General features: G+C 40.1%; 1 protein-coding gene and 1 long non-coding RNA gene across 3 annotated transcripts in view; one reads left to right on the top strand and one right to left on the bottom strand.

Annotated features, from left to right (window-relative positions):
• LOC106939074 (sodium/calcium exchanger 1-like) overlaps positions 1-23,323 on the top strand; it is a 100,563-nt gene extending 77,240 nt beyond the window's left edge. The window contains exons 5-6 of one of the 2 annotated variants that reach the window (XM_015021356.1): positions 22,645-22,763; positions 23,152-23,245. In XM_015021356.1, coding sequence (XP_014876842.1) covers positions 22,645-22,763; positions 23,152-23,162 — 130 coding nt within the window. In that variant the 3' untranslated portion in view covers positions 23,163-23,245. Of the gene's footprint in view, positions 1-22,644; positions 22,764-23,151 lie in introns of both variants that reach the window. The other variant, XM_015021355.1, reaches the window with a different exon arrangement.
• On the bottom strand, positions 19,828-22,632 carry LOC106939075 (uncharacterized). Its single transcript, XR_001422752.1, has 2 exons — positions 20,121-22,632; positions 19,828-19,991 (listed from the first exon to the last, which is right to left on the bottom strand). It is a non-coding gene; the product is annotated as an uncharacterized LOC106939075 (long non-coding RNA).
• Positions 23,324-27,468: the final 4,145 nt, after the last annotated feature.

Genomic DNA, 27,468 nt, shown 5'->3' with positions numbered 1-27,468 from the left:
CCTGTTTACCAGCAGGCTTTTTCAATGGGAAAATATTTATTTATTCTTTACTCAGGTAGCGGCCTTAAGCTTGTCATGAATTAGCTGGCCAGTTACCAAAGTATTCCTCCTGCGCCTGCTCTGATATTCATTTCTTTTTGTGGTATTTAACCCAAAGCACCAAAAACTACATTCGACATAGACGGATAAATCATCTTAAACTCTCTTTTACTGAACAAACTCTGCCTTGTGCCTGTCAGGGGATTGTTGAGAACTTCTATTGTAACCAGCACAGTTCAGATTCACGTCCAAGTAGGAGCTTTGTTGTTTAGAAGGTATCCCTGTGAGCTGTGTAATCAAAGCCTCCGTCTGCGCTGATTTAAAGCCACCCAGCTCCATCAATCGGCTCCCCAGCACTCAGGTTTCACTTCTGAAACCTCAGTGTTTCTATTCCGGGATGTTTTGATGCCACTGATGTTTCGCTGCCTTGGAAAACGATGCCCGCGTTGTTTTTGTACGTAAACACAAAAGTTATTTTCATATTTACACCTGGTCTGCTTCTTGCCAATGTTTGCTAATCCCAGCTATGGATCTCTGCAGAAACGATGCATTGTTTCTATGTCTAAATCAGTTGAAAATGACTTTGATCACTAATACACACACACACACACACACACACACATACACACACCTGTATTTTAACATTCCCTGTTACAGGCCTGCTGTTAGGCATCTAGAGACCACAGGAACACTTCTCACATTTTCTCAGCAGGGTAGGCGCTTTGTTCCAAATGTAATTTTCCACCCAATTAGCGGCATTATTACGTTATTAGTTTTTAACCCCCCTCCGTGTGGAGTTGTTGTGGGAGTTGTGATGAATGCTGAGCTTTTTTTTTTAACTTGAAAAACACCTGTTCAAAAAACTTAATGTGTCCCTCCGCTTGACAGCCAAGTAAACTTTACTTTTATACCAGTGAATGGATACTTGCTTCCAGATTTTACGTCTCTGCCTTAACTGAAAGATGCAATAAAGTATCCCAGTTTATTTTTACCATTCAGTTATTAATCATTATATTTTTAAAGTACTGCTTGTTTGTTCTTACTGACATATTGAGCCATAGATGTGGAGATCCAGCAATCAATCGGCAAGATATCAGAATCTATTAACTTCCGCTTGGTTGGTTTTAGTCAAATCATGACAACAATTTTGAATCATAAATGCTGGAAATCTAAGAAGTCATGTGAATGCATTAACCAACAGCTTTTAAAGTAATCGAGTTTAAAACTAATCGCATGAAAATTTGTTTTTTTATTATTATTTTCTAGAATAAATGAGATGAAATTAGTTAAAATTAGCAGGTCAGACCAGGAAAAGCCCCGTCTGCCATAAAGGGTGTAATAAAGCAACTGGGAGGAGTCAGCATTTCAAAATAAACAATGCATTTTCATATTTCATCTCCACAATAAAAACCGTCATTAGTGCAGCACGACTTGATCAAATGGACTGAAACATAATGCATTCTTGAAGAATATGTTCTGATGGAGGAAAAGAAAAAACTTTCAGACCTGACGCGTTAGAAGTCAAAGAAAACCCGATCAGCTCGTCTCCGACTTTAAGCGAATGCTCAAACGCGATTGCTTTTATCACACAATTCCTCTGTTTGCTCTGCTTATGGCCCCGTTTTTGGCAAAAGTACCAGTGGAAAATGTCCAGGTTGACCAGTAAATGATTCACTGCGATGATGCTATTAGTCACAAATGGGTTTTTTTATGGAACGACATCAAAACATTTGCTCTGAAAACATATTAATCCTTACGTCATTAAAGCATGGCAAAAAAAAAAAAAGAGTTTGAGGGATAGTTTTCATGTTCTGTTTTGTGTTTGTTTTTGTGGATAGAAGAGTTGGATCCTGTGATTGTTCAAAGCAAAGTCAACCTCTCCCCACTCATTGGTAAATTGTTGATTATACCAACTAACCTTCACCAAGTTGCCAGCTGACTAACACTGGCTGCTGTGCTCAAAGTCTCGGCATGTCTTCATAAAGTTGCATCTTTGTGTCGAGTGATTGATCTGAGTTTCTGCTCCACCTGACGACGCCTCCCGCCCCCGGCTCTCATTTCGTTCACGTTTAGCGGTACGTAACCGCAGAGAGAGTCGAACTCCGGAGCAGATGGCACAGTGACGACGCCTCCGCCGATGAAACGGAACAAAGGGGAAACAATTTCTCGGTTGCATGCGCACAATCACGCACGTGCATAAATATGCGACACGGACCCGCACGCATTTCAGGTAACGCAGCTGAAGGGAGCGGAAGGAAAAAGGGAAGGTGTGCAGCTGTGCAGCAGCACACCTTCCTGCTGCACAGCTGCGTGTGTGATTAGAAAGTGTAAATGAGCTTTATGGTGAAGCTCACACCCTGACAACTGTAGTGTGAAAGTCAGAATTGTAACTTTTTTGTCAGCCATTTTCTACTGATTACACTGTTTTCTAAACAATTTAACAAAATTAAATCTATGAGGCTGTCCTCATGCATAATGCAATGCTTTTTGCGTTTTTTTGCCTTCCAAGGTAAAATCCATTCAAAGGATTGAAAACGCATCTTTTGTCGCAGTAGCATAATTTCAGCGTGCCGTGGAAAGATTATCTCAGGGCCCTGATCCAGCCTTTATCTTTTGAGCATTAGCATTAGCATTTCATTGCTAATATTTGGTTAGTAGGCATTATCCTGTCGCTGCTTGAAGACTTATGGAGATCACCTCAAACCTTAGTCTCACCTTGTCATTTATGCTACGCTGAGCCAGGAAGTCACAAGTTTACTAAAACGTAATCACCTCAATCAGCTTCGAAAAAGAATATAGATTTAAAATCTGCTGCTGTAACGTTTACTGGTATGTTTGCCAATAATTGTAGTGGATGATTTTAAGATAAAAGTGTTAAAAGTGGATTTTTTTGTGAAACTCTTGTGAGATTGTTCTGCTGCGATAAGAATAAATCATTTTAGGGGCTCTTGGTAAATCTTTATGAGGGGATGCTGTGCTTTCTTTCTTGACCTTGTTTAATTTAGCCTCTAATTTAAAAAGAGGAACCAATTAAACCCCGCCAGCACATTGAACCCCAATTAACCGAGTCTTGATTGTAAGAAATGTTTTTATCCATTCACATTAAATACCTCGTTTAGATTTTTTTATGAAATCAGAAAACTGTGTTGCATCGCAGTACGTAATTGTTACGTTTGTCTGTGGCACAAACGTTCGTCTTCGCAACAGTCTGGAAACTCGTAGATCGGATCCTTAGCAAACATATAGAGAGAACCGAAATCCCCTCTTTCATCCTCCTTGTATTGATTTTTCTAAACGACCTGCCGTCTGTTGTACTTAAACCCCCTCCTTTTGGTTTTTCTCTTTATATTATTTTTTAAGTGACCACCATACTTTCAGATTCTACACAAGATGGCTGTCTTGTCCTGTTTTGCTATTCATCCTGCTCTGCAGCAACATCTTAAATTATCTTTTATTTTCCATCCCTGGTTTCTTTCACAGGCTTAAGAGACTTCAGCCTTTCAGATTTCCAACGGAGACAAAAGACTTGAGTCTAATTAGCTGTGTAAAATACGTTATACAGGCCATACGAAGCAATGAATGCAAAAACCATCTGGTGCATCAGATGAACGCAACGTCACAAAACAAGAACTTAAACCTTCTGCATGTTTGCTGCATCCAGAGCAGAAAAAAGAACGTAGGGGCCATTTCCCCTCCCTCTGGATAAAGTGAAAATGGTGGAAAGCAGCTGTGAAGTGTAAAGCAGTTCTAGGGATCATCTTTTGTGCTTTTTCAAATCGTGGCAAACCAAAGCAGGTGTTTGTGTAGAAGAATATAACCTTAATGCCTTAAAACGAACACAGATGAGTATCTGACTTCATTCAGAAGCGGCTTTATTCACAAGTTTGTGAACACAAGCACAGAATTTGACATTGGCTCCACTTTCAATGAGAGCGTTTGATGTAAAATTCTTTAAGAGAAATAGAAAGTTTAAAAAAGAAAATGCAATATTGTTTACAAACCAGGTTGGACTCGTACACAGCAGATTTTAATGCAAGTTATTTGTCACCAAGGCCAAACCTTGTGCTTTATGCTGTGCATGCTCCTGTTTCAACACCATGCAGCATGTTATCTAATTAGTTTGATGATCATAGTGGTTTGTGCTGTTTCTCATCCCTGCTTGTTGCTTCAGTTTTACTAGTTTTCTTGAGTTTGTCTGCAAAAGCTGAGCTGACATGAGCACACATGAATGGATTTGCCCAACATGAAATGATTGAACTGGTTTAAGCTCAGATAAACTATGGAATCCCATGTTAGAAATGTTTTTTTATTATTTTTTGGCTAATAAAAGCCAAGTGGAACACAACGTCTAAATTACTGGGTTTTGAACGTCTCGAGGTTTGATGATGTAACATTACCGCAATGTTTTCGTCATGTAGGTGATGAGCTTTGCAACACTCCGATTTTTTAAAATATAAAACACGATGAGGTCCACACGTCGTCGCGGATGCGATTACCCGGGCTGTGTGTGTGTGTGTGTGAGAGAGAGAGGCGAGTTGTCTACGTGCGCACACAGCTGCACTTTGACCTTCAGTGAAGCATAATTGAGACAGACAGTTGGCCTCGGCGAGGTGCCTGCGACCTCTGCACCTGGTTGGCGCTGGATGTTAGCAAATGAAACCATTGTTTTGTCACAACATCAACCTGCCATGGCAGGTGTTCAAAAGCGAAAGATACAAAGCGTCTGGGTGCATATTGTGACAAATTGCCTGTCCCGCAATAAGCAAAATAACAAAAATTTATTGGACTTTCTTATTTTAAGATGTTAGGAGTTTTCACTACCTGGAATTTTGTGTGATTATTAGAATGTGTTCACAATTAGTCGAAACTGGGACGTCTTTATGATCTGTAAAGAATGTTCTGTCCATTATGGTTCAACTTTTTTGCACAGATGGATTTTTTTCCTTTTTAATTATTTTAATAATTTTGCCTTCAAAACAACATTTTTGGCAAGGATGCACTTTATCTCAGCAGTGTTGTTGTTGTGTAGCCTAAAGTGGAGAGTAGAGCTGTTGAGTTTGGCCGCATAGTTTGAGGCAGAGGGAACTTCAAGTATTAAGCTTTAAATGTCGAATATCTTTGGGAAAAAAACTCACAAGACTCAACAATGGAATGAAAAGTCAATATAAGCATGTTGTTTGGCCTAATTGTGCTTTTCCCCCCAAAGAGCTGTTTTTTTAATCTAAGTAAACTTTTCTGTTTGATTTTGCAGTGGTACATGGTAATTTTTTATTTTTTTTTAAACACAATAGCACCTACAACAAATTTAAAAGAAAACCTTAAATACTGCTTAACTTTAATGAGACGTAATGTGGTAAATACTTGCATGAATATATTTTGCTGAAGTTGGATTGTCAAACTTTTACTTGTATTCCTGGTTCCACACTTTACTTTTTAGAGCACAAAATCTAAAGACAAATCGGTACGATTAACGCAAAGCTACGTTCTGAATTTGCATTCCAGCATTGCTGGTTTCTTATCAACCAGCCTTCATAATGATTTCTGCTAAAGTGACAATCTGGAACCTATTGTTTGTTTTTCTGCTTTCTGTACTGGAGCTGATGTCACGCTTTCTACCGAGATGTTGAAATGATATGTTTTCATTTTGTGCAGTTCCACTGCATTTTCTGTATCCTCAATTATGTTCATTCTAATTCAAAACCTTGTGGAGCTTTAATTCGTCCCTGCTTGTTTTCCTCCATGCAGTTAGTTGTGTGTTGTAGGTTCAAAAACGGACAGCGGAAACCTAAATGGGCTGAACGTTGTCATAGAAATCAATAATTTTTGTGTATGCAGGATTTCTTTTGTCAGTTTTCACACACAATTTGTGTATAATATTAAGCGGTGGTATGATTGAAAATCTAAGTTGGTAAAAGTTGGTGTAAAAGCCTCTCTTTGTGTGCTGTCCATGGTGCTGAAGCTTGGCAGAGAAAAGCGATTGTATGTTATAAAGGTAAAATTGTCATTTTTATCAGAGCCGCATTTGAAGTCGAAGCTTTTTTGCCCGTTGCTTACTGTGATAAATAATTGCTGGTTTTTGTGGATTAAACAAAATGTAACGGGGAACGGTTTGACCTGTTTTCGATTCTTGAGCGAATTAACGTTTCATTCGGCTGATTGTTTTATTTTACATAAAGAATAATAACCGTCTCAGCTTGAAATGCTTTCTCATTTTTTTAGATTCCTTATATTTGTAGTCAGACTTGAGAAAAGGAAGCCCATTATAACTCATTTCAATAGTTTTCAATTTACCAAAACTGTTCCTCTGTATTGGAAAGCCCATTACACGAAACCTATAAGCCACCCTGGATCAATAAGTGTCTAATCTATTAGCAGAGGCCGTGAAGGGACTTAACTTCCTTTCACGATGGACATTTAATGTCGAGGAAGAAAATCCTGCACCTCTTGAGCTTCAATTCACTTTTATTGATCTTTTTTTTTTTTGTCTTTTTTCATGACTGTAATGAGCTGAATCAGCACTATTGACAGGGGGAGATGCTGGAACGAGCAAGGTGCCACACACACACACACACACACACACACACACACACACACACACACACACACACACACACACACACTTCATCAGACTTCATCAACATAAAACATTTGGACTTAAAGTTATAAAGACGTGGAGTATAGCGCTACCAACGCTCCAAAAGAGTCTTAATCTGTTGACTAATGTGGATGTGGGAATTCAAATGGCAGCAGACGATCAATGTTTCATCCCAGTGGAGTTCAAACCTGTTCTCTCTTATTGGAGAGTTTAACACAGAGGGGGACGGTGAGCAAAAACTCTGACGGACCCAAATGACATGAATCTACTTCGCAAAGTATTTGTCACTAAGCAGTATTGGACAAGTAAAGCCTGGTGGCCCGCCAGGCTTATAATACATTCTGGAAAACTCTGAATATTAATTTGTTGAACTGTTATTTGAGCCTCTCTGCTGTTTTTTCTCTCCCCCCTTTTTTTTTTTTTTTTTTTGGTTTTGTGATTCAACACCATATTCTCGCATCCCACAAGAACTTGAAAACTCTGCCGTTGCCTCTTTTTTTTCCGTTTTCTTTTTGTGTATTCTGTTGAGCAACTGCATTTCTGACTATAAAAGCAGAGCCAATCACATCTGTGAGCTACCGATAAGACTTTGATCTTTCAGATGCCGAAGAGGCTGCCGAGATACGAATCTGGAAACGTTGGCGCCTACGCAGTGTGACGCGTCTTACTTATTTGAGCACATGGTGGCGAGGCATGAGCCTTTGCACACAGCTGTGGCCACCTGAAGCTGAAGGGTCTCACCTGTCAAACGTTCTTGCCGGACACAGACCCCTCAGCTGCCAGCCGTACGCGCTTCGCTGAGGACGTCTGCACTTCAGTTCTCTGCTCAGCCCAAATCACCCAGAGGGCAGGGATTACTGCAAATCTATTGAGTTGCTAAATGTCTCTTATCTTCCTCAGCCTTGTTCTGGTTTAGTCGTTCAGATCAGCAACAGATACAGGAAAGCCATTGGAGTCTTGGTCTTGCACTGTTTAACTAGCTTTCTAGAATACAGTCATGTTGGTCCAAACAAGTAGCATTTTATCATTTGAGTTTGTGTTTTTTTTTTTTGTTTTTTTTTTAGTTGTTGCATAGGATTTTGTTGACATTTACGTTAATTATGAGTTGTTCTCTATTATTATTGAAGGCAGCAAGGAAAGGATTCATGCTTTGCTTCTGTCCTAGGAAGCTGCCTGCTCTATGCCATGTCCCTGGAGAGGCGACGGCAGATTAATGGGATAAAAATACCAGCTGTTTGTGTAGGTGTTTAAATGCTTGCCTGCGATTGGCTGACGCTTTCCTGAAACCCATCCGTTTCCGGTGCTCCTTCTGGGGTCAAATGTGGGCATGCCGACGTCGACAGACTTCAGTCAGACTGTCTCAATCTTCAACCTTCTGCGCTGAAGCCACCTGTCAGCTCACGTCCTTTTTGCTTTTGTCACATCTCTGCGTGTTAATTTTCTCAGACACAATCTGAGTGTAAACAAATATTTCTAGCAGGACAAAGTTTTCTGGGATTTTTTTTTTTTTGGATAGTTTTTGTATAATAAAAAAAAACCTTTTTTCATTGCTTTGCTGAAATTTTGAAATGTAATAATAAAAAAGAGAAACACAAGAGAGTTACTGAGAGGTGATGTTATATTTAGAATCCAAAACTCGGCATCAGTGCTTAGCTCAATGAGTTGGTGATGATAAAGTTCCGTGCTTAAATTTGAGGTCATTGTAATGCTTTATATTTATTAATTATCCAGTAGAGGAAGTCGGGAGCAATGGTATTTTAAAGACGTAACAAACCGGCACCATGTGGATTGATTAAGAAATGACGAGGTTAAGCTTGTGACAGAAACTCTAATTTGAAACTGTAAAATTATTTCTGTATTCAGATTAGTCTGGCAGTCCAGCATAAGGAAATGTGTGTAAATTGTGAATAGATGTGCATGCATGTAAAATATTCTTAGTGTGTGACCGTAATGTATGTATAGGTCAACATTTTTCCCGTTTCTGTGCACAAGTTTACAGTTAAGTGTCTCCTGCTAAGAGCTCTTCTCAGAAGTCTTGATTTGCAGCACATGATAGTAGAGAGACTGAATGAGATTGATGAAATGGGTGGAAAAAAAAGTTAAATATACTTGCACATAAATGTTTCCCAGATGCATACAGAGACTTGGGTTTGAGTGCTTCTCAGTCTTTCTCTTGTTAGCTGAACTGTTTGTGTGTCCATATGACTAAGATGTGACCGGTCAGCTATGCCCTCTCAGCAGGAGACGTGCTTTTCACCTCGTCTGACATGCTGTCGGAGCATAAAACTTTCAGCAACATTTGTCATAGTCGGAGGAAAAATTCCTGTCTGCCAAAACTATGTGATGGAAGACTTGACCGTTACTGGAACACAGCAGCAGGATGATACTAATAATAATAATAATAATAATTAATAATAAACTCTCATTCTTATTTAAAAACCTTTAATCAGCAGAAGACTCATCTTCTTTTCATTAAGACGCTGGTTTTGTGTCCAGTAAGAACAGCATCGAATCTTGAGTTTATTAACGGATTTGAGGATTTTCCATCCTGAAAACGAGGTGAACGTAACTCATCTGGAAGAACCGCTTTCCCTCTGAAACACATCTACATGACCAATCATACTCAGCATGATTCATCCATATTTGGTTGAAAAAAGATTACAGGGAAGGGTCAAACAGAACAACGTGCAATATGTTGCCAGACTCATGTTGAGCACGTGTTTGTAAATGCAAGGAGTCTCCAGGAGGTCATATTTATAGAGTATCACATTGTGGAGTTTAATGCCCTGATAAACGAGGGCTGTGTTTGTACTCCAAACCAAACAGAGAGCCGGTGCAATCCACATACACACACACACACACACTGCACACCTGACGATGAACTTCCAGTCAGTCCAGGTCTAACTTTATACCCGAGGAATAATAAAACAGCTTGTCCTCTTTCATGCCGTTATCATGCGCCTCTTTGTGTCTCTTGATCTCTCTAAATATCTTGTCCTGCCCAAGGGCATCCGCAGGCTGGACCATTCAGAACGGGCGGCGGAGCCATTATATCGTCTCTGAGACCGTTTCGCCCTGGCCTCATGTTGTCACGGCAACATTCCGATTCATCTCCCCGCCCACCTCCCCGTTCTCAACAGTAGGCTGGCTATAACTGACTAAATATATGTGTTTTAATTAAATGGTAAGCTCCGAAACCCAGTTGGATTCACCTTTGTTTGACTGATGAAAAGGGCAGAGAAAACGTGGGACGACACGGGAGAACAGAAAGAAACAAAGGCTAGAAGTAATATTAGGAAAGTCCAGATTAATACCACTGATTTAAAAGCACCGATTGGCCACAGCGGTAATCTACCGTATGATTCTGCTGCAGACTAGCAAATAAATCCCGGAGGACCTTTTGAGCTGTTGGGTTTTGTCTCTGTGGATTGACTGTGTTGCCCAGAGAAATGATCGCAATCCTCTGAGAGGAGATCTTGGGAGTCTGAAGGGTAGATGGACACTTCTGTCTCATTTTGTTCATTTATCTGTTCATGGCAGATACATGGGGATCTGGTGAGATGGGGCCTGTGAAGTGAAAAGTCTGGGGTTGATTTCTTCAGGTTGAACTCTGAAGGCTATGCGCACAAGCGTGGGAAAGTTGGGACTTACTTTCATTTCCAGGTGCAAATGGCTTTGGGTCGAACCACGGCAGCTGACTGAGAGGGAAGTGGAGGAAGAGAATAAGTTTTTGTTGCCATGTCAGACTAATATGAAAGCCTGACTGCAAAACTGAAATGGAGCTGATGAAGAGGAGACATGAACAGGCCGTCTCTCAGTTTGTGCCAGGAAAAAGCCATCTGAAAATTGGACGGGGGACATTAAAGAGATTTTTGGAGTTGGTGTGTAGGTGTCACCAGAGAGATGCGTGGAGTGGCTCTGCCAACTGGGATAATGTGCCGCTTCAAAATGAACCCTGACAACAACAGGAAAAGGAGAACAGGAAGGAGGGAGTCAGACCTAGGTTAAGAAGTTACTGCAGAACTCTCTTCTTTTCTTAAATCATCTCTTAGACATTTCAGGATAATAGCAGCGGGCGTGGGGGGCAGAGGGGCAGAGAGGCTTATTGTTTGGTTTCCTGCTCTTTGAATTGCGCCACTGTTTGCTTTTCTTCTGCTGCCCTCTGTGTGGCCAGACTTCGCTCTGGCAGACGGTTCAAAGCGCTGCTTTCCAGGGCCAAATGAATGTTTTGTCGTTGCATGCATGCTCGGTATGACGGATTGCTGCAAAGTCAACGACGCGATGCGAGTGATTATGGACTGTCGCTATATGCTTGCTCAGAAGGCGTGATTGCTGCAGGACCACGCCTCGATGCAATCTGCTGGGTTTGCATGGATAGAAGACCGAGATCAAATGGAGTGCATGCATGATTGGGTTGAATGGATCTTTTTTGTAAAGTGCTTTGATATTATGTGTACTGAATTAGGGTTATGTAAATAAACTGAATTGAACTGATGCATTTTTAAACCCCAAGCTTCCACCTACTGAATGACTTGTAATTTTTAAATGATTCTAATATTTCTTACAGAACTACGACACACTAAAAATGTGAACAACTTTTGATAGTTTACTGGGGTTATTCATATTTGGAGCATATGAATATCAGAAAAGAGTTGATGTTAAGTGGCCTTCTGATTTATCTTTGAAACAAATCCATTGTTTCTTTGGGATTGTCTCTTAAATGTGTATCCTGTGCTCCCTTCTGCATTCCTGTTTTAAGTCGTGCTTCGTCTCGCTCTCTTTCAGCCTGAATGACCCACAAACATGTCTGAACACGCTGTAAAAAACACTTTCACTTTTTTTAATTAAACACCCAACTTAGATTGAGAACTGCTAACATCGAGTGTCCCTCCCACAGTACTGACCTCCACACTGAAGAGTGTTGAAAGCCCACTCTGACAGCACTCGGCATTGAAAAAGTTTATTTTTCCAATTGTTAGACCTGTCAAACTCAGGTCAAGGGCTGGCCAAGCTGAAAGTCTAATCCTGTTGCCAGCCAATAGCTCCTTACATTATCTATACCTCTGTTTCTAGAGGAGTTTCATTGAACAAATGTATTTCTTGGATGTAACCCAAGGATGGACACTTTATGGAGCACTTGAACACATTTATCTGAAAACATGTTTCCATGTTTTACTCATTTTTTCCTGCTAATCCTTCTAGTCGAACAAAATATGAAAAACTTGCCTAGTACTAAGAAACATGGTTGATGTGATGAAATTGTCTGCATTGCTCCATTTCTAGCAGTAATGAAAGCAGCAAATTAGTTGAAGATGTGAAAAGTAAATTCTAAATTCTGCTGTAAAGAAATATGCCTGAGGATTCTCATAATTTTTTTTCCCCCAGTTGCAGAATGTCATTTCCCTACTTGTCATAAGCAACATAAAAGCAATCTGTTACACTTTCGACGCTTGTTCTACCAGCTGCCTTCATTTACTTTTTAAAGGTTCTTTACCTGGGTTTTCTTGAGTACATTGCTTTTACTGCTGACTTGCAAAGCATTTGAGCATGTAATCTAAGAAAACAGAAGGGGGAATGGGGGAAGTTGGCAAACGGGGACGCATGCATCAGAAAGAAGTGATGAGGCTAAATGAGGGTAAAAATGAGCCAAATAAAGATTATGGGGTGAAACGGACTCTTGCCGTTTAAACGCGCGAGAGATCAAATGGAGTAAATCTTGATAGCAAGAACAGGTAGGGATGTAATCTCCCTTTTTAACTTAAATGAACAGAAAGACGTAGACTGCAATTTTTTTTTGGAGGAAATGTAGTGGAAATTGTCCGTTCATTGTTCCTGCCATGGGGTTAGGCACTGGCTCGGGCTGAAAATGCACAGGGGAAGAAAGGGTCCTGCGCGGCTGTTTACTGAAAAAGTGTAAAAACTAATTATGCAGTTTAGCAACTGTTGATACCACGAGGCATATGTGCCAGGATCAGCATGACACTGGTGTCTCCGGTGTAAAAAAATCGGGAGCAAGTGGGCACGCTTGGAAACGGCACCTCGTAGTTTTCTGAGATAAAACTGTTCCTTTGTCTAGTCGGTGGAAGGCAGGTGGTGCAGATTTTAGTTTTTATATCACAAAACTCTGGAGGTAAAACTAGATGACCAGTTTGAGATGTTACATAATGGTAGTTCAGAAGAACAAAAAAAGTTCAGTAAACTTTTGGGAAATACAGTAAAAGCTCGACTGAACGTCGACTGTGTTTCAAAGAATCTGTAACCCTTGTATAATATGCATGTTAGCATATTGCAGTTTTATGCTAGTCTAATTTGTAGCAGCTCCTAAAGTCAAGAAATGCTAAGGACATTTCATTCTTTCTCCAATAAAATAATATTGGTGCATATTATTGTATGTAGTTTAGAATTGGTGATAAAAAATAAAGTCCAGACTCTGTGATAAAGTTTTAAGTAGCTCTTTAGTTTAGTGCCGATAGGAACTTTAGCAGCTAATAGTTAGCCAGTTGCTGTATTCCCACGGTGCTTACAAATTATTGGTACATTTTCTGGTATTGTAGGTTTTACACTATTTTTACACAGACATAACATTATGACCACTGGAGGGTGAAGTGGAAAATATCAATCTTACAATAACACTTGTTGGAGGGTGGGATGTATTTGGCAACAAGTAAATATTTTCCTGATGTGGTAGAAACGGGGTGAAAATGGACAAGTGTTGGGATCCAAATGAGTGGGACAAAGGTCAATTTATGATGCCGAGACAAGTGGACAAACAATCCCCCAAACTCCAGCTCATATGGGGCATTCCCAGTCTGCTGTGGTCCGTATCTCTCAAGTGATCCAAATCACCGATTAGCATCAAGGTTATGAGCATTGAAGGCTCGTTGATGCATGTGTATCTGTTTTGATATATAGAAGAAGTGCCAAATTGCTCAGTGCATTGCAATTTGTTCCCTATTGGGGGTCGTAGCTACAGACCAGTAAGGATGCCCATTCTGAACTTTCCCATTGCTGAAGAAGCATGTAGGGATGGAAGAAGTTAGTCTGGTTGCAAACCCCATCCCATCTCAGTGCTCCCCATCTGTGAAAAGGAATAGATTCATCATACTTTGAATGGTAGAACAACTTTCTCCTTATTGGGCCACGTTTCTCCTGTGCGATTCCCCTGTGCGGGTCTCCTGAGTGCTCCTTGTGTATCTTGTTGTTTCTAAAGTGGAGGAAGTGGCTGTTTGTGAGAAGCAAAATGCTAAACATAACTCAAATGGAGGCGGTCAATGTAGGCGGAGGAATAAGCTTCTGAATGACATCTAGACAGAAAATAATTATGTGGACATATCTGCTTTGGATACAAGTGAATGAGAAGATCCAGATTTAGAAGGCAGCTGTGGCAAAGCAGAACAAATGCGCTTCTTCTGGTTTATGTAACGGAAAGAAAATAGCTTGTTTGACGTATCTGAGGCGTCTAAATGCCGCTTGCATAAAAGTTTATCAAGCTAAATTTACTTTTTTCTTTGTAGTTTCGTTGCCAACCTGCACAGTCTACTTGACAAACCCATGTTTATACTTGGCAGGGGAAAGAGTGGTGTTTTCATGTGATTGTTGGTTTTGAGGAGGGAAAAAAACAAAACAAGTTTTGCACTTTTAAATATGAACTAAGAAAAGTTCAAATAAAGTGACAGAAGAAGAATCCATCAGCTCTGACGGACCGTTGCGTAACCTTTTCTGGAAACGGTGCTTCGTATCGAGCCACGGCGAGTAGCAACGAGGTGTTTTCTCTGCTTCCATCATGGCTCATGGCTCCATAGGCTAATCAGCCCACTTGACTGTGTCACTCTCTGTGTGCTCTGCTCCCATCATGCATCTGAAATCTCATAAATGGCCTGGAAATATTGGAGGAGCAGTGCAGCTGCTCTGGCAGCATCAGCTGATTAGCATTCATATAGCTTCTTCTCTATAGCTTGTTTCTCTCCGTCACACACACAGGCACACACATCCACACACTCGGTCCCATCTCATTATGCAGAGGTTTGATTGGTACATATTTAATAGGAGTCACGTGTTTGTTTTTCCAGCCATTTTTGTTTTTGCCCTCATGGTTCCACCTCCTCTTCACTAAGCTCTGCTAGCGTTCTCTAATGACCAGAAGTTTGTACATTTTGTCCCTGTATGAACTTGACTAGTGTTTTATGATGAAGTCAGCACTAATAAGTCCATAGAGGAAAAAACCCTCCGTTGAAACTTAAAAACAGCTCGAGGCTGTTTTACTACACTGTCGTATTTGAACACGCCTCTGGAGTGGAGCTCTATTTAAGGTAAAGTCCTCAATTGCTTATCTTAACAGTTTACAGGTTTATGTATATACATATGTTTTGCTTTGGGGGTTTTTTTACCCTTAAATGCAGTGATGTTCATTACAGGAACAGACTTCCACGTCTCCAAGAATACATCCCATTTCTTTTTTTTTAATATATATTCTTTTTATTCCTCTCTAAATGCGAGCACCACGCACTCATTTGTGTTTTTTCAATCAAATTTACAAGCTCCCCAAAGACATTTCCTGTGTAAAGGCTGTCTGTGTGTCTGCGAGGGAGTCCCATGGATTTTCCAAACTCCTTATTTGGTTAACAAGCTACACTGCAGATAGGAATGATGGGGGAGAGCCAGGCACAATGTGGAGAAAGTCTGTGAGAAGACGAGTGGAGGGTACAGGCAGAGGAGGGGAAACTCCCTGTGATGATAGGAAATGGCTTAATCTGATCCAAACACACACCAACAGATAAACTGTTAGGCACAGCTACGTACACACACGCTTTCACCGGTGACAAGCCAATAGAGAGTGGCTGCTGTTTGTGCTTTTGTCCACTGATTTGTGTATCGCTGTCGCATAAAAATGACTTTCACGGTAAACATTGTTGTTCAGAGGCCTGCTCTGTTTCAAACTGATGAAGTGTCTCTGAGCAGGGAAAACAAGTCGCCGTTGCTCCTCGCCAAACTTTTAGCCCGGGCCGAGAAGATTTGAAAAGTTTCTCTTGTGGAACTGGAGCGGATTACGGAACGTTTTTCTGTAATGGATTCATCCAGAGACGTACCTCTTAAAGGGGCATTATTCCACTTATATCCTGCCCAATTTTATTAGTTTGTTGCTGAATGTATTTTGGAGAGGAACAATCAGTATTCACTCCAAATAAGGTTAAATGATCTGTGTGAACACACATCAAGCTGGTCTGAATGGATTAATGGACATATTATTCATAAGCTGACCCTCTGATCATGAACCAATAAAACGTGGGACTTGTTTATTTATTTTTTTAAGTAATAGTGGTAAATATCAGCATGAGTTGTTTCTTGCTGCAAATTCCTGCCTTGTAGAAATCAAAACGCTGCTGACTTCTTGTCTTTCCCATTTTGAAGAATGGGAGAAGAGAGAAAATATCCTCTGTTGGCCCATATTTATATCCCAAGAAGTCGTGGATTACCAATTCATTTGATCAATATCTTAACATCCATTTGAAACCTTTTTTTTTTAGATATTTAAGTGTATGATTATATTTAAATGTAAAAAAAGTTATATATTTAAATAAACTAAGGATTTCCTCACATATTTTCCACCAGCAGGGCTAATAAATGTGAGCTATATTTTCACCACAGCAAAATACAGGCTTACAATAAAATGAAGCAAGATGCTGTGCATTTAAATACTGAAATATAAACAAATTAGCGGTTGGAATATGTCAAAGTATTCATTTGGTTGGTCCTAAGCGGTTTGCCATTTCACTGGATTGAATTATTGCAAACGTCAGATCATCGAACTGCACCGATTCCCCAAACGAAATAAATGACGAAAGATGTCATTGGAAGCAAGTATCTTGACACTGAAAAGAATAAACATTTTTTTCTTAAGCTATTAGTCATAACCAAAGCCACAGGGCTCACTGAAATATAGCCTTTAATCTCCGTGGACCACAGGGATCCAGCAGCAGCTGCTCCCGCTGCAGAAACTCTTGGCATTTCTGGTTTCCTCCAGCCGTATTGAAGTCAGTATTATTTGTAGGCCTGTTAGCGAGCAGAATGGATCTTATTAGCGGACGTCTGGCTGAGTGCTGCTCATCTATTGCTGTGGTTTTCAGCTCTGGTTAGCATCATTATCGTCTTAGCTGTATAAAAGCCGGCGTGTAATAAAACCACACACGTACACTTGTTGCTCTCTCGTGTAAAACTGTGCAAAGCCTACAGCTTAACCGTCACTTTAATTTTTTTAATTTTTTTTATTATTATTATTTTATTTTTAAATCATAATGTGGCTTTCGTTTTATTGAATGTTTGTTCAGAGGCTCTTCGGTGAGCTTTCCATAGGAACAGGCGCCCGTGGGGACGCTTCGTTCCTGCAGCCACGGTGACATAACATGTACATGTTCCCCGTGTTTTGTTTAGTCTGACTGAATTCAACCCACCAGCAATCTGCTCCGCACAAACAAACACGTTCGAGCTTCAAAGGCCAGTTGTTTACACAAATGGACAGATAACGCCCACATTTGTAAGCAGTGTGGACGGCAGCTATTTATGCAAATGCATACATAAAAGAATATGCCCGCACGTTGGCTGTAGTTATATAAATGTCATTGCTGCGAGGGATCTGGAGCGACGGGGTTTTAATCAGTTGGGTTTTTGTCCGAAAATGATCTCGTATTCCATCTGAGCACACACACACACACACACACACACGCACACACTTGTTTTCTTAACATAAAAATAAAACGGTGATTCCCAAAGTCCAATTTTCCGATCCAAATACGTCAAGGCCAGTCGCCTAAAGGAGGGGAGTTACCCGCGCCGCTGCCTGCTGTGCTTCATGACTTCCTGTCTGTCCATCTGTGTTTAATGCCAGAGACAGTTTCCTATTAGAATTAAATATGGACCACAGCAGAAGGGAAGCTCTTTGGAGCACTATCTGTTCTGCAGAGTGATTCAGATTATACTTTAATTAAATTTAAAATGAAACACTTAAGTCTCATGAGTTTTAGTGGGTTGTAGTCCACATAAGATCGGGACTTAAATATAACCTGAAACTGTAAAAGCTGCATCTTTACCACTTCTAAAAATGATTTAATCTTTCGCTTTTTGATTGAAAGCACATGAGAAGCATTGTCCTGTAAAACCACACATCTGTAGAGCTGCTGGAAAAGGAGGGGCTCAGGGAGGGCAAAGAACACAAAATAAGTCGTAACTGTGACTCGGTTCCCAAATCTCTTACTAAGGAGCTGGTCAGATTTATTTATTTTCAAAAACAAAACTATAAACTCATAGAGCAGGCTGGAAAACAATGAAAAGATGATTTATATTTGCACTGCGAAGAAAAAGGAGACATGTGGTTCCTGGAGGACTCTGCGTTCTTTCCATACTAGTTGAGCAGAGTTGGAGAAGGGGACCAGCGGCGCCGCTGCCCACAGGAGACTTTGGGTCCAGATTCGCTTTAGCATCTGTTCTGATTGAAAATGTACGCAGCAATTGGAACATGTTAAAGTCAATTGAGCCTTGCAGACTGATTGCGATTCTCTATGACCAAGATAGACCTGAGTTCGATTTTGTTCTGGCATATGCAGCAATTTGACAGGAATGTCATGAGAGAAACAGGAAGTGAGATACGGAGGCAAAGTGAAACGCATCTGCTGTGGGGGAAAACACGGTTGCTTACAGTGCAGGCAATTTCTGGCTAGCATGCTCTCGACGCTCAGTTTGTCATTTCTAAAGGAAACTGAATATTTTTCCGTGGTAAACGGAAAATGATACACAAGCATTGTTCTGTTTCAGAAAATTGTCACGTTTGCGTACCTCCAGCTGGAAAGAGAATTCTGAAACGATAGCATCCTTGTCAGCAGAAACTAGTGTTGTATTTTAAATATGTCACAAAACATATACTCTGTCTTGCAACAGAAACAGATGGCACTTGGTATCCATTTTGCAACAACAGCAATCGGAGAATCCTTTAGTTCCTTATAAGGCGAGCTTGGAAAAGTACATGGACACAAAAGTTGATGGAGCGAATCAAGAGGTGGAGAAAAACAACAGATGCAGGGATATTGTATTTTTGTCCAATCTCATCTCCTGCTGATAGAGTTGGCATTTGTAGTTTTACACGACTGTGTGTGTGTGTGTGTGTGTGTGTGGAGCGCAATCTTCTGGCTGCGTATCTTAAAAAATCTAATATTTGTCTGGATGGTTTTCTGGGCGCTTTCTCCGTTGTAAGCGTTGGAGAAGTGCTTTCCAAACACTGACCAAAATCTTCACGTATGAAGGATCAGGCAGAAGAAGTGGAGGGAGAGCAAATGGGAGGAGATGCATCCGATGAGAGAAGCACTGGAGTGGAGATCTGTCACAGCTGCTCAGATTGTTTGTTTTTTTTTTGTTTTTTTTGTTTTTTTTTTCTTCCTGCTTTTTAGCAAAGTCAGATGGAGGGCATCTCTGCGGAAAGACGGATATACACACATCGCGATCCCTAGAGTAACTTGTGTGAGGCTGTGTGCATATTTGGATTCCTGCAGCCAAAATTCCTTTAGTGGAGGCGTGAAGGCAAGCTAGTGTTAAAAATGTGCGAACGCCGCCATGCGAGTGTGATACCACCTCCGTCTGAGAGCGCCGCTGTGTTTGTATCCTTGTGGGGACAAATCTGACTCTGAGGTTGCAGGTGTGGTTGATGCTTTTGACAACTAAGGATGCTCTCCAAATATTTAGAGGGGAAAAAAAGAAAACGTTCAAAACTTGAGTATTTTACATTCGGTTGGTCCTTTAGCTCACATTTTTCCACATTTAATTAATTTATTTTGAACATAACGTACAAAAGTAATCCCGTCACACCCCGTTGCCCTAACCCTTTATGCAGCGTCGGCTTATTAAAGAACATGTTTGGACAATTTTTTACACATTTTCATGTTGCTACCACAAACTTTATTACTATGTTTTTGGGGGTGTTTTGTGGCAGACAACTCAAAGTAGTGCAGTTCTTTACAAAAGAAAAGTTGAAAAGTGTGGTGTTTGTGTGTGTGTGTTTTTTTTTTTTTAGTAACTCACTAGTGTGTATAGTTTTCTGGGGCATTTTATGGAAATCTGGGCATCAACTCAGGTGTTTCACCCTGTCTCCTCAGTGAGTGGTTCAGGATTTATTTTTGGAAACAAAACACAGGCTCTGAAACATTAGATTAATCACACAAAACATTTACTACGTCGCCAGTTTGATTGAAATGGGTTTTCTTCAGGAGGCAAACCCAACTCAAAGCTGTTTTCTCATGTTGATCCTCCGAGTCCCTCTCTGGTCGGCGTTATCGAGATGTTATCTTTGGTCTTCTCCCTGTTCAGATCCGTCCTGCTAAAATAAAGGCAAAAATCACTTCTATGAAGACATTTTGTTGCTTCTGTCATGATGTACTTGTCAGTTTTATTTGTTTGAATTCAAGATCGTGATCTTACAAATACATGTAAGAGGTAAAAGCCGCACCGGTGGTTATGTTTTACTCCTGACGGAGGCAACTGTGAGGTTTCTCAGTCATGACATCCTGAGCATTTCCATTTAATCAGCAGTGAGTAAAGTTCTCAAAGGCTCCACCTTGTGGCAGAGGAGAAGTTGACTCCATCACTTCTTCAGTGCCGGCCTGGCGGTCATGGGATTCTCTGCAGCAGAAGGGTAAATCTGCTCTCCATCTGCTGCTCAGAGACAAAGCTAGGCGCATTTATCCCTCTAATGCAATAAGCTAAACTCTGTTGCCTCTCTTTGTATTTGCCTGTGGCGTTAGAATATCTTTTTTTTTTTTTACAGCGTTAGAGTGACGCAGTTGATTTGACATGTGATGCATAAAATTGGATGAATGAACACCACTGTGTTCGGTCAGAAAAACAAGTGGAGTCGAGCTATTTTTGAATAAACGTTCATAATCGATGATGTAGGCATCGTTGTCTCGTCGTTGGAGTCGGCTGTGTTTGCATGTGTCCCTTTCTGCTTGAAGGGGTCGCGTGTGTCCGAGCCGCTTGGCGCTCATGCAACGTTTTTTTTTTTTTTTTTCATGGAGTGTTCAACACGGGCTCCAGATCTGTGATCAGAGATGACGCTCACACGGGGTGTGTGTGTTCCCATTTCCTGCCCCGTGGGCCGGATTATGAGTTTTCTCTCTGCTGCCTTTTTGTCATTGCCTGTAGTGGATTTGGATCAAACCAAACCGAGGGTTTTGTTCCGGACTGAAAACTCAAGATAAACAGCCATGTCTGCAGGCACTCGTTTCACACACGGAGCACGAAATATACAGTCGAAGATGACGGAGGCCAACTGCAACAACGAAGGCGCTCAGTTCCACACACTTCACTGAGAGGAGTTGAACAGATACAATAAAAACAACGGCTTCAGAGAAATTATATCCTTGATTTCTCACATTCACACATTACTGTTGCATTTCACAGTCAGGTTTGTTGTTGTGTTTTTTTTTTTTTAAATATCCCATCGAATAGGTGAGGGAGAACAGCAGGACAAAGTCACGACTGTGTATCACAAGTTTTGATATAATCATGTCTGTGCGATGGGTGACTGAAAGTGGAAATTTGAGCTTACATTCCCAACAGAGTGCAGAGGAACGCTGGTTTCAAGAGGTGCTCCTATCTGTTTGATTGGTATGTGATCAGTTTATATTGACCAAATATAATTTCAATATTTCTGTATCGGTGTAGCATAAAGTGCTTTGAGCGGTCAGCTTGACTGGAAAGGCGCAATGTAAATTCAGTTTGTTTACATTTTATCCAGATGCTTCATCAATTGTTTAAATTATGGCTGCACTTTTAAAACACATTACATAGATTTACAATAGTTCCAGTAGGAACCTTTGTATTCATGGGGAGTTTTGGTATGCCTTAAATCTGACGCACAACCGTAACAGACGACGAACGTGCTTCTCTTGACCTGCTGGGGGTTCGGTTTAGCCTCAAACAATCTGATGAGATGCTGGAAAGGACTACTGTGTGTGCAAGTTGACCTGTGACCAAAGCCTGAATTATCATCTCAAACCAAAACATTTTGCTGCAGTTACAGACAAACTGAGATCAGACAAGATTTCAGGGAAAGATTTACTGATTCCCATCAAGGATTTTGTTTGTTTTGCTCTTGAGTGATGGAGACTTTGCAAGATCCGTCTACCTGATCCCAGCCTCTTGTGTTTACCGAAGGACTCGTTCTATTCATGGATCGTTCTAATAGTTTGGTTCGGCATCAGAAGTAAACTGGGACAGTGCGTACTACTCTGATAATTGATGAACAGGTCCAGCATGTCTGGACCTGCAGCTGACTCTCGGCAGCCAGACTTGCCTTGCGCCAACATCATTACTTTGGACTGAATGTATGTGGGTCAGAGGAGGATTACAAATGTGGATCATATCTGAACTAAATATGCACCGCTATCCGTCTTGGTAGGTGAGAGAGGTGTTGATTTCATGAAAACACGAGAAACTAAAAACGTTGATGATGGCGTATTTGGTGTTAGGAACTCTGCAGCTGAGTAGTTGTAATGTCGCGTCTGATTGATGTCAACTTGTCATGTAAGTCTGCAAATCCCAAACTTCAATAAAAAATAAAAAAAAAACATGTTTGTATACTTCATGCACCACTTCCACTGGTCTTTAGCGTTTATGTATTTGATGCTAACAAATGGACTCGGTATCTACTTTGAATTTAAAATTGAATGGAGTCCTGATTAGGATGTTTGCTGAGCACAGAGTGGCTTTCACAAGATCCATCTGGTTTGTACTGATTTGAGCTAATTTAAATGCATCAAAGATGAAAGAGGCAATAAATAATCCGTCTGTTTCCTGATGGGAGCCTGTGGGGAATGTGGCTTTTTTTATTTTTTATTTTTTATTTCCTGCTGCTGCTTCTTCTTCTTCCAGTTTCTGGCTTGTCCTGTCCTCACTGTTCTGCCTTCTTCTTCTTGTTCTTCTTCTTCTCCTCCTCCTTCTCCCCTCTGCCTTCCCTCCCGCCCTTTCAGTAAAACCATCAAGGTGAAAATAATTGATGACGAGGAGTACGAGAAGAACAAAGCCTTCTACATTGAGATCGGAGAGCCTCGCCTGGTGGAGAGCAACGACGCCAAAGGTCAAGAAGAGGGTGAGCCGCCTGACCGGTCCCGAAAGCCGACCACGCGAAGCTCCAGAGCGTCCGCCATACCGCAGCGGCTGCATGCTGTTAACACGGAAACTCCACAGGAGGAGACGTAGCTTTGACTGTTCTGACTCTCGGTTTTATTCTCCTCCTGATGCGTCCGGGGGGAGCATGCAGCCGACTGCGGGGTCACCTCATCTCACCACATCTACCACCTAGTTTTTTGTTTTTTTTTTTGTAATCGTTTTATATGTGTTTTAACTTGCATACCTTGTCATGCCATTTTTATTGTTTGTTGGTTTTTTCTTTGCGGTTTTTTTTTGTTGTCTTTCATGCATGCATTTACCACCTTCCTTCTGTATGTGTTTGTGTGTACGTGTGTTGTCCCATACAGGAAGACCATAACCGTTAGAATCTTAGACCGGGAGGAGTACAGTAAGGAATCCTCCTTCTTCATTGTGCTCGAAACCCCCGAGTGGAGACGCAACAGGAAGGAGCAGACAGGTGTGACGGCCAATCAGCATCGATCATACACTTTGACTCTCACTTAAACTTCCCTCGTTTCCAAAACTTGGAACGGCGGGGCAATTCCCAAATTGTAGTGCATGGTTTGTGGTTATGTTATGTCTTTCCTATGCAGCATGTCATTGTCTCAGTTGACATTTTGCTTTGAGTTGAGCTTTAGTTTGATTACAATTGAATTAAACAAAAACCAGTGTTATTGTCAGTAGGTAAGTAAGCCTACTTCACCAAACCCAAGAACTCACTTTTCCACAAGAGAAATGTGGGGGTGGGGGGAAATGTACTGGTAGTTTTATACTTTACCACATAATCTGAAGGGTTTTGCCTAAATGCAGGTGGCACTGATTGACACAAAATTTGTCGCAAGTCATCAGATTTCAGTACCAGTACTATGTATACCATAGAGGCCATAAAATGGAGCCATAATCAGCCACATACAGGCTTGGTTTCCATCTTTTTGTGATTTTCATGTTTTCTGAGACTCGGGTTAAAAGCTTGAATTGAATTTTCTTGTTGACTCAGCTACACAAGCTGAAACTCAAACTTTAAACTGTTAAATGAAAGGCTTACCAATATCAAGGCATAATGATTAAAATGCTTTTATCACAACTGTGCAAATCTTCTTCAGCCGTGCAAAAAAAGTATTTGTTTCCCCCTGCCCCTTTACAAGATGAGCAAACTTGGTGGATTAGAAATTTCCAGTCATATGTTGAATATTAAGAAGCATCACCCTTAACCCTATTTCTAAACTTCAGTTGGTAATCTATAAGCAGCGACCGTGTCAAGCAGCTAATTGCAGGTTTGCTACCAGGCCACACAGCCCAACTAATTCACCATCTAAGATCACACATTACTCTGTAAAGTGCAGAATGGAAAACTGTAGAATTTTTTTGAGAAATACTTAAAAACTTCTCAAATTTAGCTACACTTAGGCACTGGTGTTTTATATTTTTGCTTAAATTGATGTATCAAAATTAGAAAAGTGGTCGTCAAAAGCAAAATAATTTTGCGCAATTTTAAAATGGTTCGAGTAGACAATTGTTGCTTTTCTTTTAACTGTGCTATTTTTAGTTATACATTTCGGAGTTGCATACTGTTAACTTCAAGCAGGAAGGTGCACCATTTAAATTAATTCACCCAAACAATAAACATCGAGCCAAAAATCCATGAACGGCATCAGCAGCACAGCAAAGCTGCCTTCACATGAAAAGTAGCCCAATTACGAGCTAACAGCACTTAGCTCATCTGTTGACTGTGAACTATGTAGTTTGCATCAGTAATGCAGCAGTTCTATTACACAGATGGTAAGCAAGGAGGACTCATTAAGCAGTGTGCCATTATTCATGTATTAATTCATTAATTCATGTATTAATTAGTCATGGACTAATTAATAATGCATTGCCATAATGTGATTGGCTTTATGATTTGTACTAATAATTTAACTGTTACAACACTATTCTGGTGCCATAACAGCTGAGTGTTTTTTTTAAAGTACAGAACTGTACAACAATTTTAAGTCACCTGTAATTTTATTATACCTCAAAAAAAAAAAAAAAAAAAAAAAACAGCCTTTTTTTTAATGTTTTGGAGATGACATGATTCGACGTTCCCCCGGTCTTTCTGAAGGACTCTCAAATGTTTTCTTTGAAATTGAGCTGCTCTCTGGCTTGTACGTAACCATGGCAGCACATGGTCCCACATTTTCCTCCATTCATGAGTAAAGTGGACATGTTGAAACCAAAAGGACTAATTTACTATAAGACACTAAAATACATCATTCATTTCATTGATTTATCTTTTGCTACTTGACAGAGAAGAGCAACTAATTTTCTCAAGAGGTTATTATTTTAATGTTTTGTTTTTTTTATCTAAACTTGTGAAGGTCTATTATCTATGATGTAACTTATGAATTCACTGACAAACCAATACAGATTTAAAGAACTTTTATAATGTAAATATTACTCATAAAAAGAAATAGACAAAATGGGAACCTAAAATAAAAAATGTTAAATTTGTAAATGTTTACATTTTGGAAATACAATGATGCTGGAGATGCCATCTAAAGCTAAATTAGCTTAGATTTCAATGAATTTCTGGCTTTAAGAATAACATATTTAATTACTTCAAACATCTTAATACTAACTTATAACAGCCTAAAATGTTTTTGTAGTTACATGGTAATGCGTTATAGCAGTCAAAATTGTACATTTCTGTAGAAAATAAATTTCAAATTGTAATATTAAATAAAGTTTGTAACATCTCCAAAAAAATACTTGACCTTTTCCCCAAATCATTGCTTAAAATCTCATCTCGTTCAGATGACTCTGATTATGACTCCTTACCCCCCTCAATGTAACGGGCAATACTCTTTCTTCAACTTCTGTTTGGTTGACACTGCGCATAGTTTGTTCAATCCAGTTCTGAAACCACAAGAAAAATTGATCAGAGGTCACATTATGGTCGTGAAATGCACACCCAGAATCTTAACTCTGACATAATTAGCAGTGTCACAGAAGTAATTTCATCTGACGTTGCTACAAATCAACAACATGCCAGTCGGTTCAAGTTAAATCAGCCCATTACTGTTCTCCTCTTGCCGTCTAAAAGGGTTTTTTTGTTGTTTTTTTTTGCCATTAATCTCACCTCAGCTCCTCTGCGCAGCCTGATTAAAAGCAGCTTTCTCTGCGTTTGATTCACTCACACACTTAACACACAGCTCAGTGCCGCCATTGTGGTAATGGCAGTGTGTGTGCATGTGCGTGTGCGTGTTTACCAGCCTTGGACGATGGTTGCATAGTGATCAAATACAAAGGCTGCATATCGCATTATCACAGTCAGGAGATCAAACACACCTCCAGGGACACACAGAGCAGACACTCGCCATCATCAGGCTGCACTGGGTTTGTGTGTTTAATGACTGTTTTATGAACTGATGTGGTTCTCTGTGCTAAATGAGCCCAGCATCTACAGCTTTATTGCTTTGGACTGTTTCAGGCTGCATGTTGTTCATGCATACACGCGTACACACACATGTGGGTATTTGTACACACAAGCCAACAAAATCTTTATTTCAATTAAATTTAAATTAAAAAAGAAAAGAAAAGTTGATCTTCTTGGTTTATGTTTAGTGCCAAAAATATATTTAAATATTTTTTTAAAATAGATTTATTTAAATGACTTCTTCAAAAATATATCTTTTTTTTTTTCTTTTTGCCAAGTTGTGGTTTTATGTAGTTTATAGTCAGTTACCCAGGGTGGTATTAGAAGAAAGGGCGTACCATGTAAAAAAAATCTCATGTATTTCACCCTAAAATGTTTTTTATTCGTATATGTTGAGTATATGACTATGTTGAGTATATGACTAGTTTAATCCCGTGTGAGTAGTTGACCAATATTCCCGGCTGTTAATTGAATTATTCCGACGATTAACCAAATTAAAAAAAATAAAATAATTCACATTCTGCAGATTTTCCATTTCACTCTTTTTGATACAATTAGAAGTACATTAAAATGCAAACAGACAAATAACTCAATTTCTGTAATTCAACCACTAAACCTGACTTTCCTAATTAAGTCTAAACAGCGATGTCAAGAGGACCTGTGGCCTATTTTCCATGTTGTTTTTGAGTAAGTGGACATTTGACCTGAAATGTTAATAAGATGTCCGCTGGACGTCAAGTGTTTTTTTATCGGTGCTTGGAAGAAGTTAAACTTCAGTCAGTTTGGATAATTTAGCTGTAAATGCACCATTAATTCTCCAGATTACCTAAAAATGCTGCATTCAGGGCTTTTCACTGTAAAATTACTGACCAACAAAAGCCAATGGCCCATTTGCCCATTTATAACCCTAACACCAGTATTTTCCTTGAACCACATACATTCACTTCATGCTATAAATTTGCATTTTACAGCAAAAACGAGTGAGTTGTGTAAAACGACTCGATCTTCTTTTCTGTCCCTAGTTGCTGTTCAATGATCAAAGCGCCAGTTCTCCCGGTTCACTCCCCTCAGCGCGTTACCAAGAGACTCTTAGATGTAAATTAGATTTTTTTACTTTTCTTGGCACATCCTATCAGAGAATTTTAAATAAGCTTTACAGTGCCCTCCATCAGAGTCGACAGCTGGAGAAAAGGAACAAAACAGCCCACACTTACACTCAATTGTTGATTAATTAATGTGTGTTAATTGT

The sequence above is a fragment of the Poecilia latipinna genome, unplaced genomic scaffold, assembly GCF_001443285.1.
Source record: "Poecilia latipinna isolate Pla-1442-1.1 unplaced genomic scaffold, P_latipinna-1.0 Scaffold2766, whole genome shotgun sequence".
NCBI lineage: Eukaryota > Metazoa > Chordata > Actinopteri > Cyprinodontiformes > Poeciliidae > Poecilia > Poecilia latipinna.
Note: the sequence above shows the minus strand (reverse complement) of the source record. Positions and strands in the feature narration are given on the sequence as shown.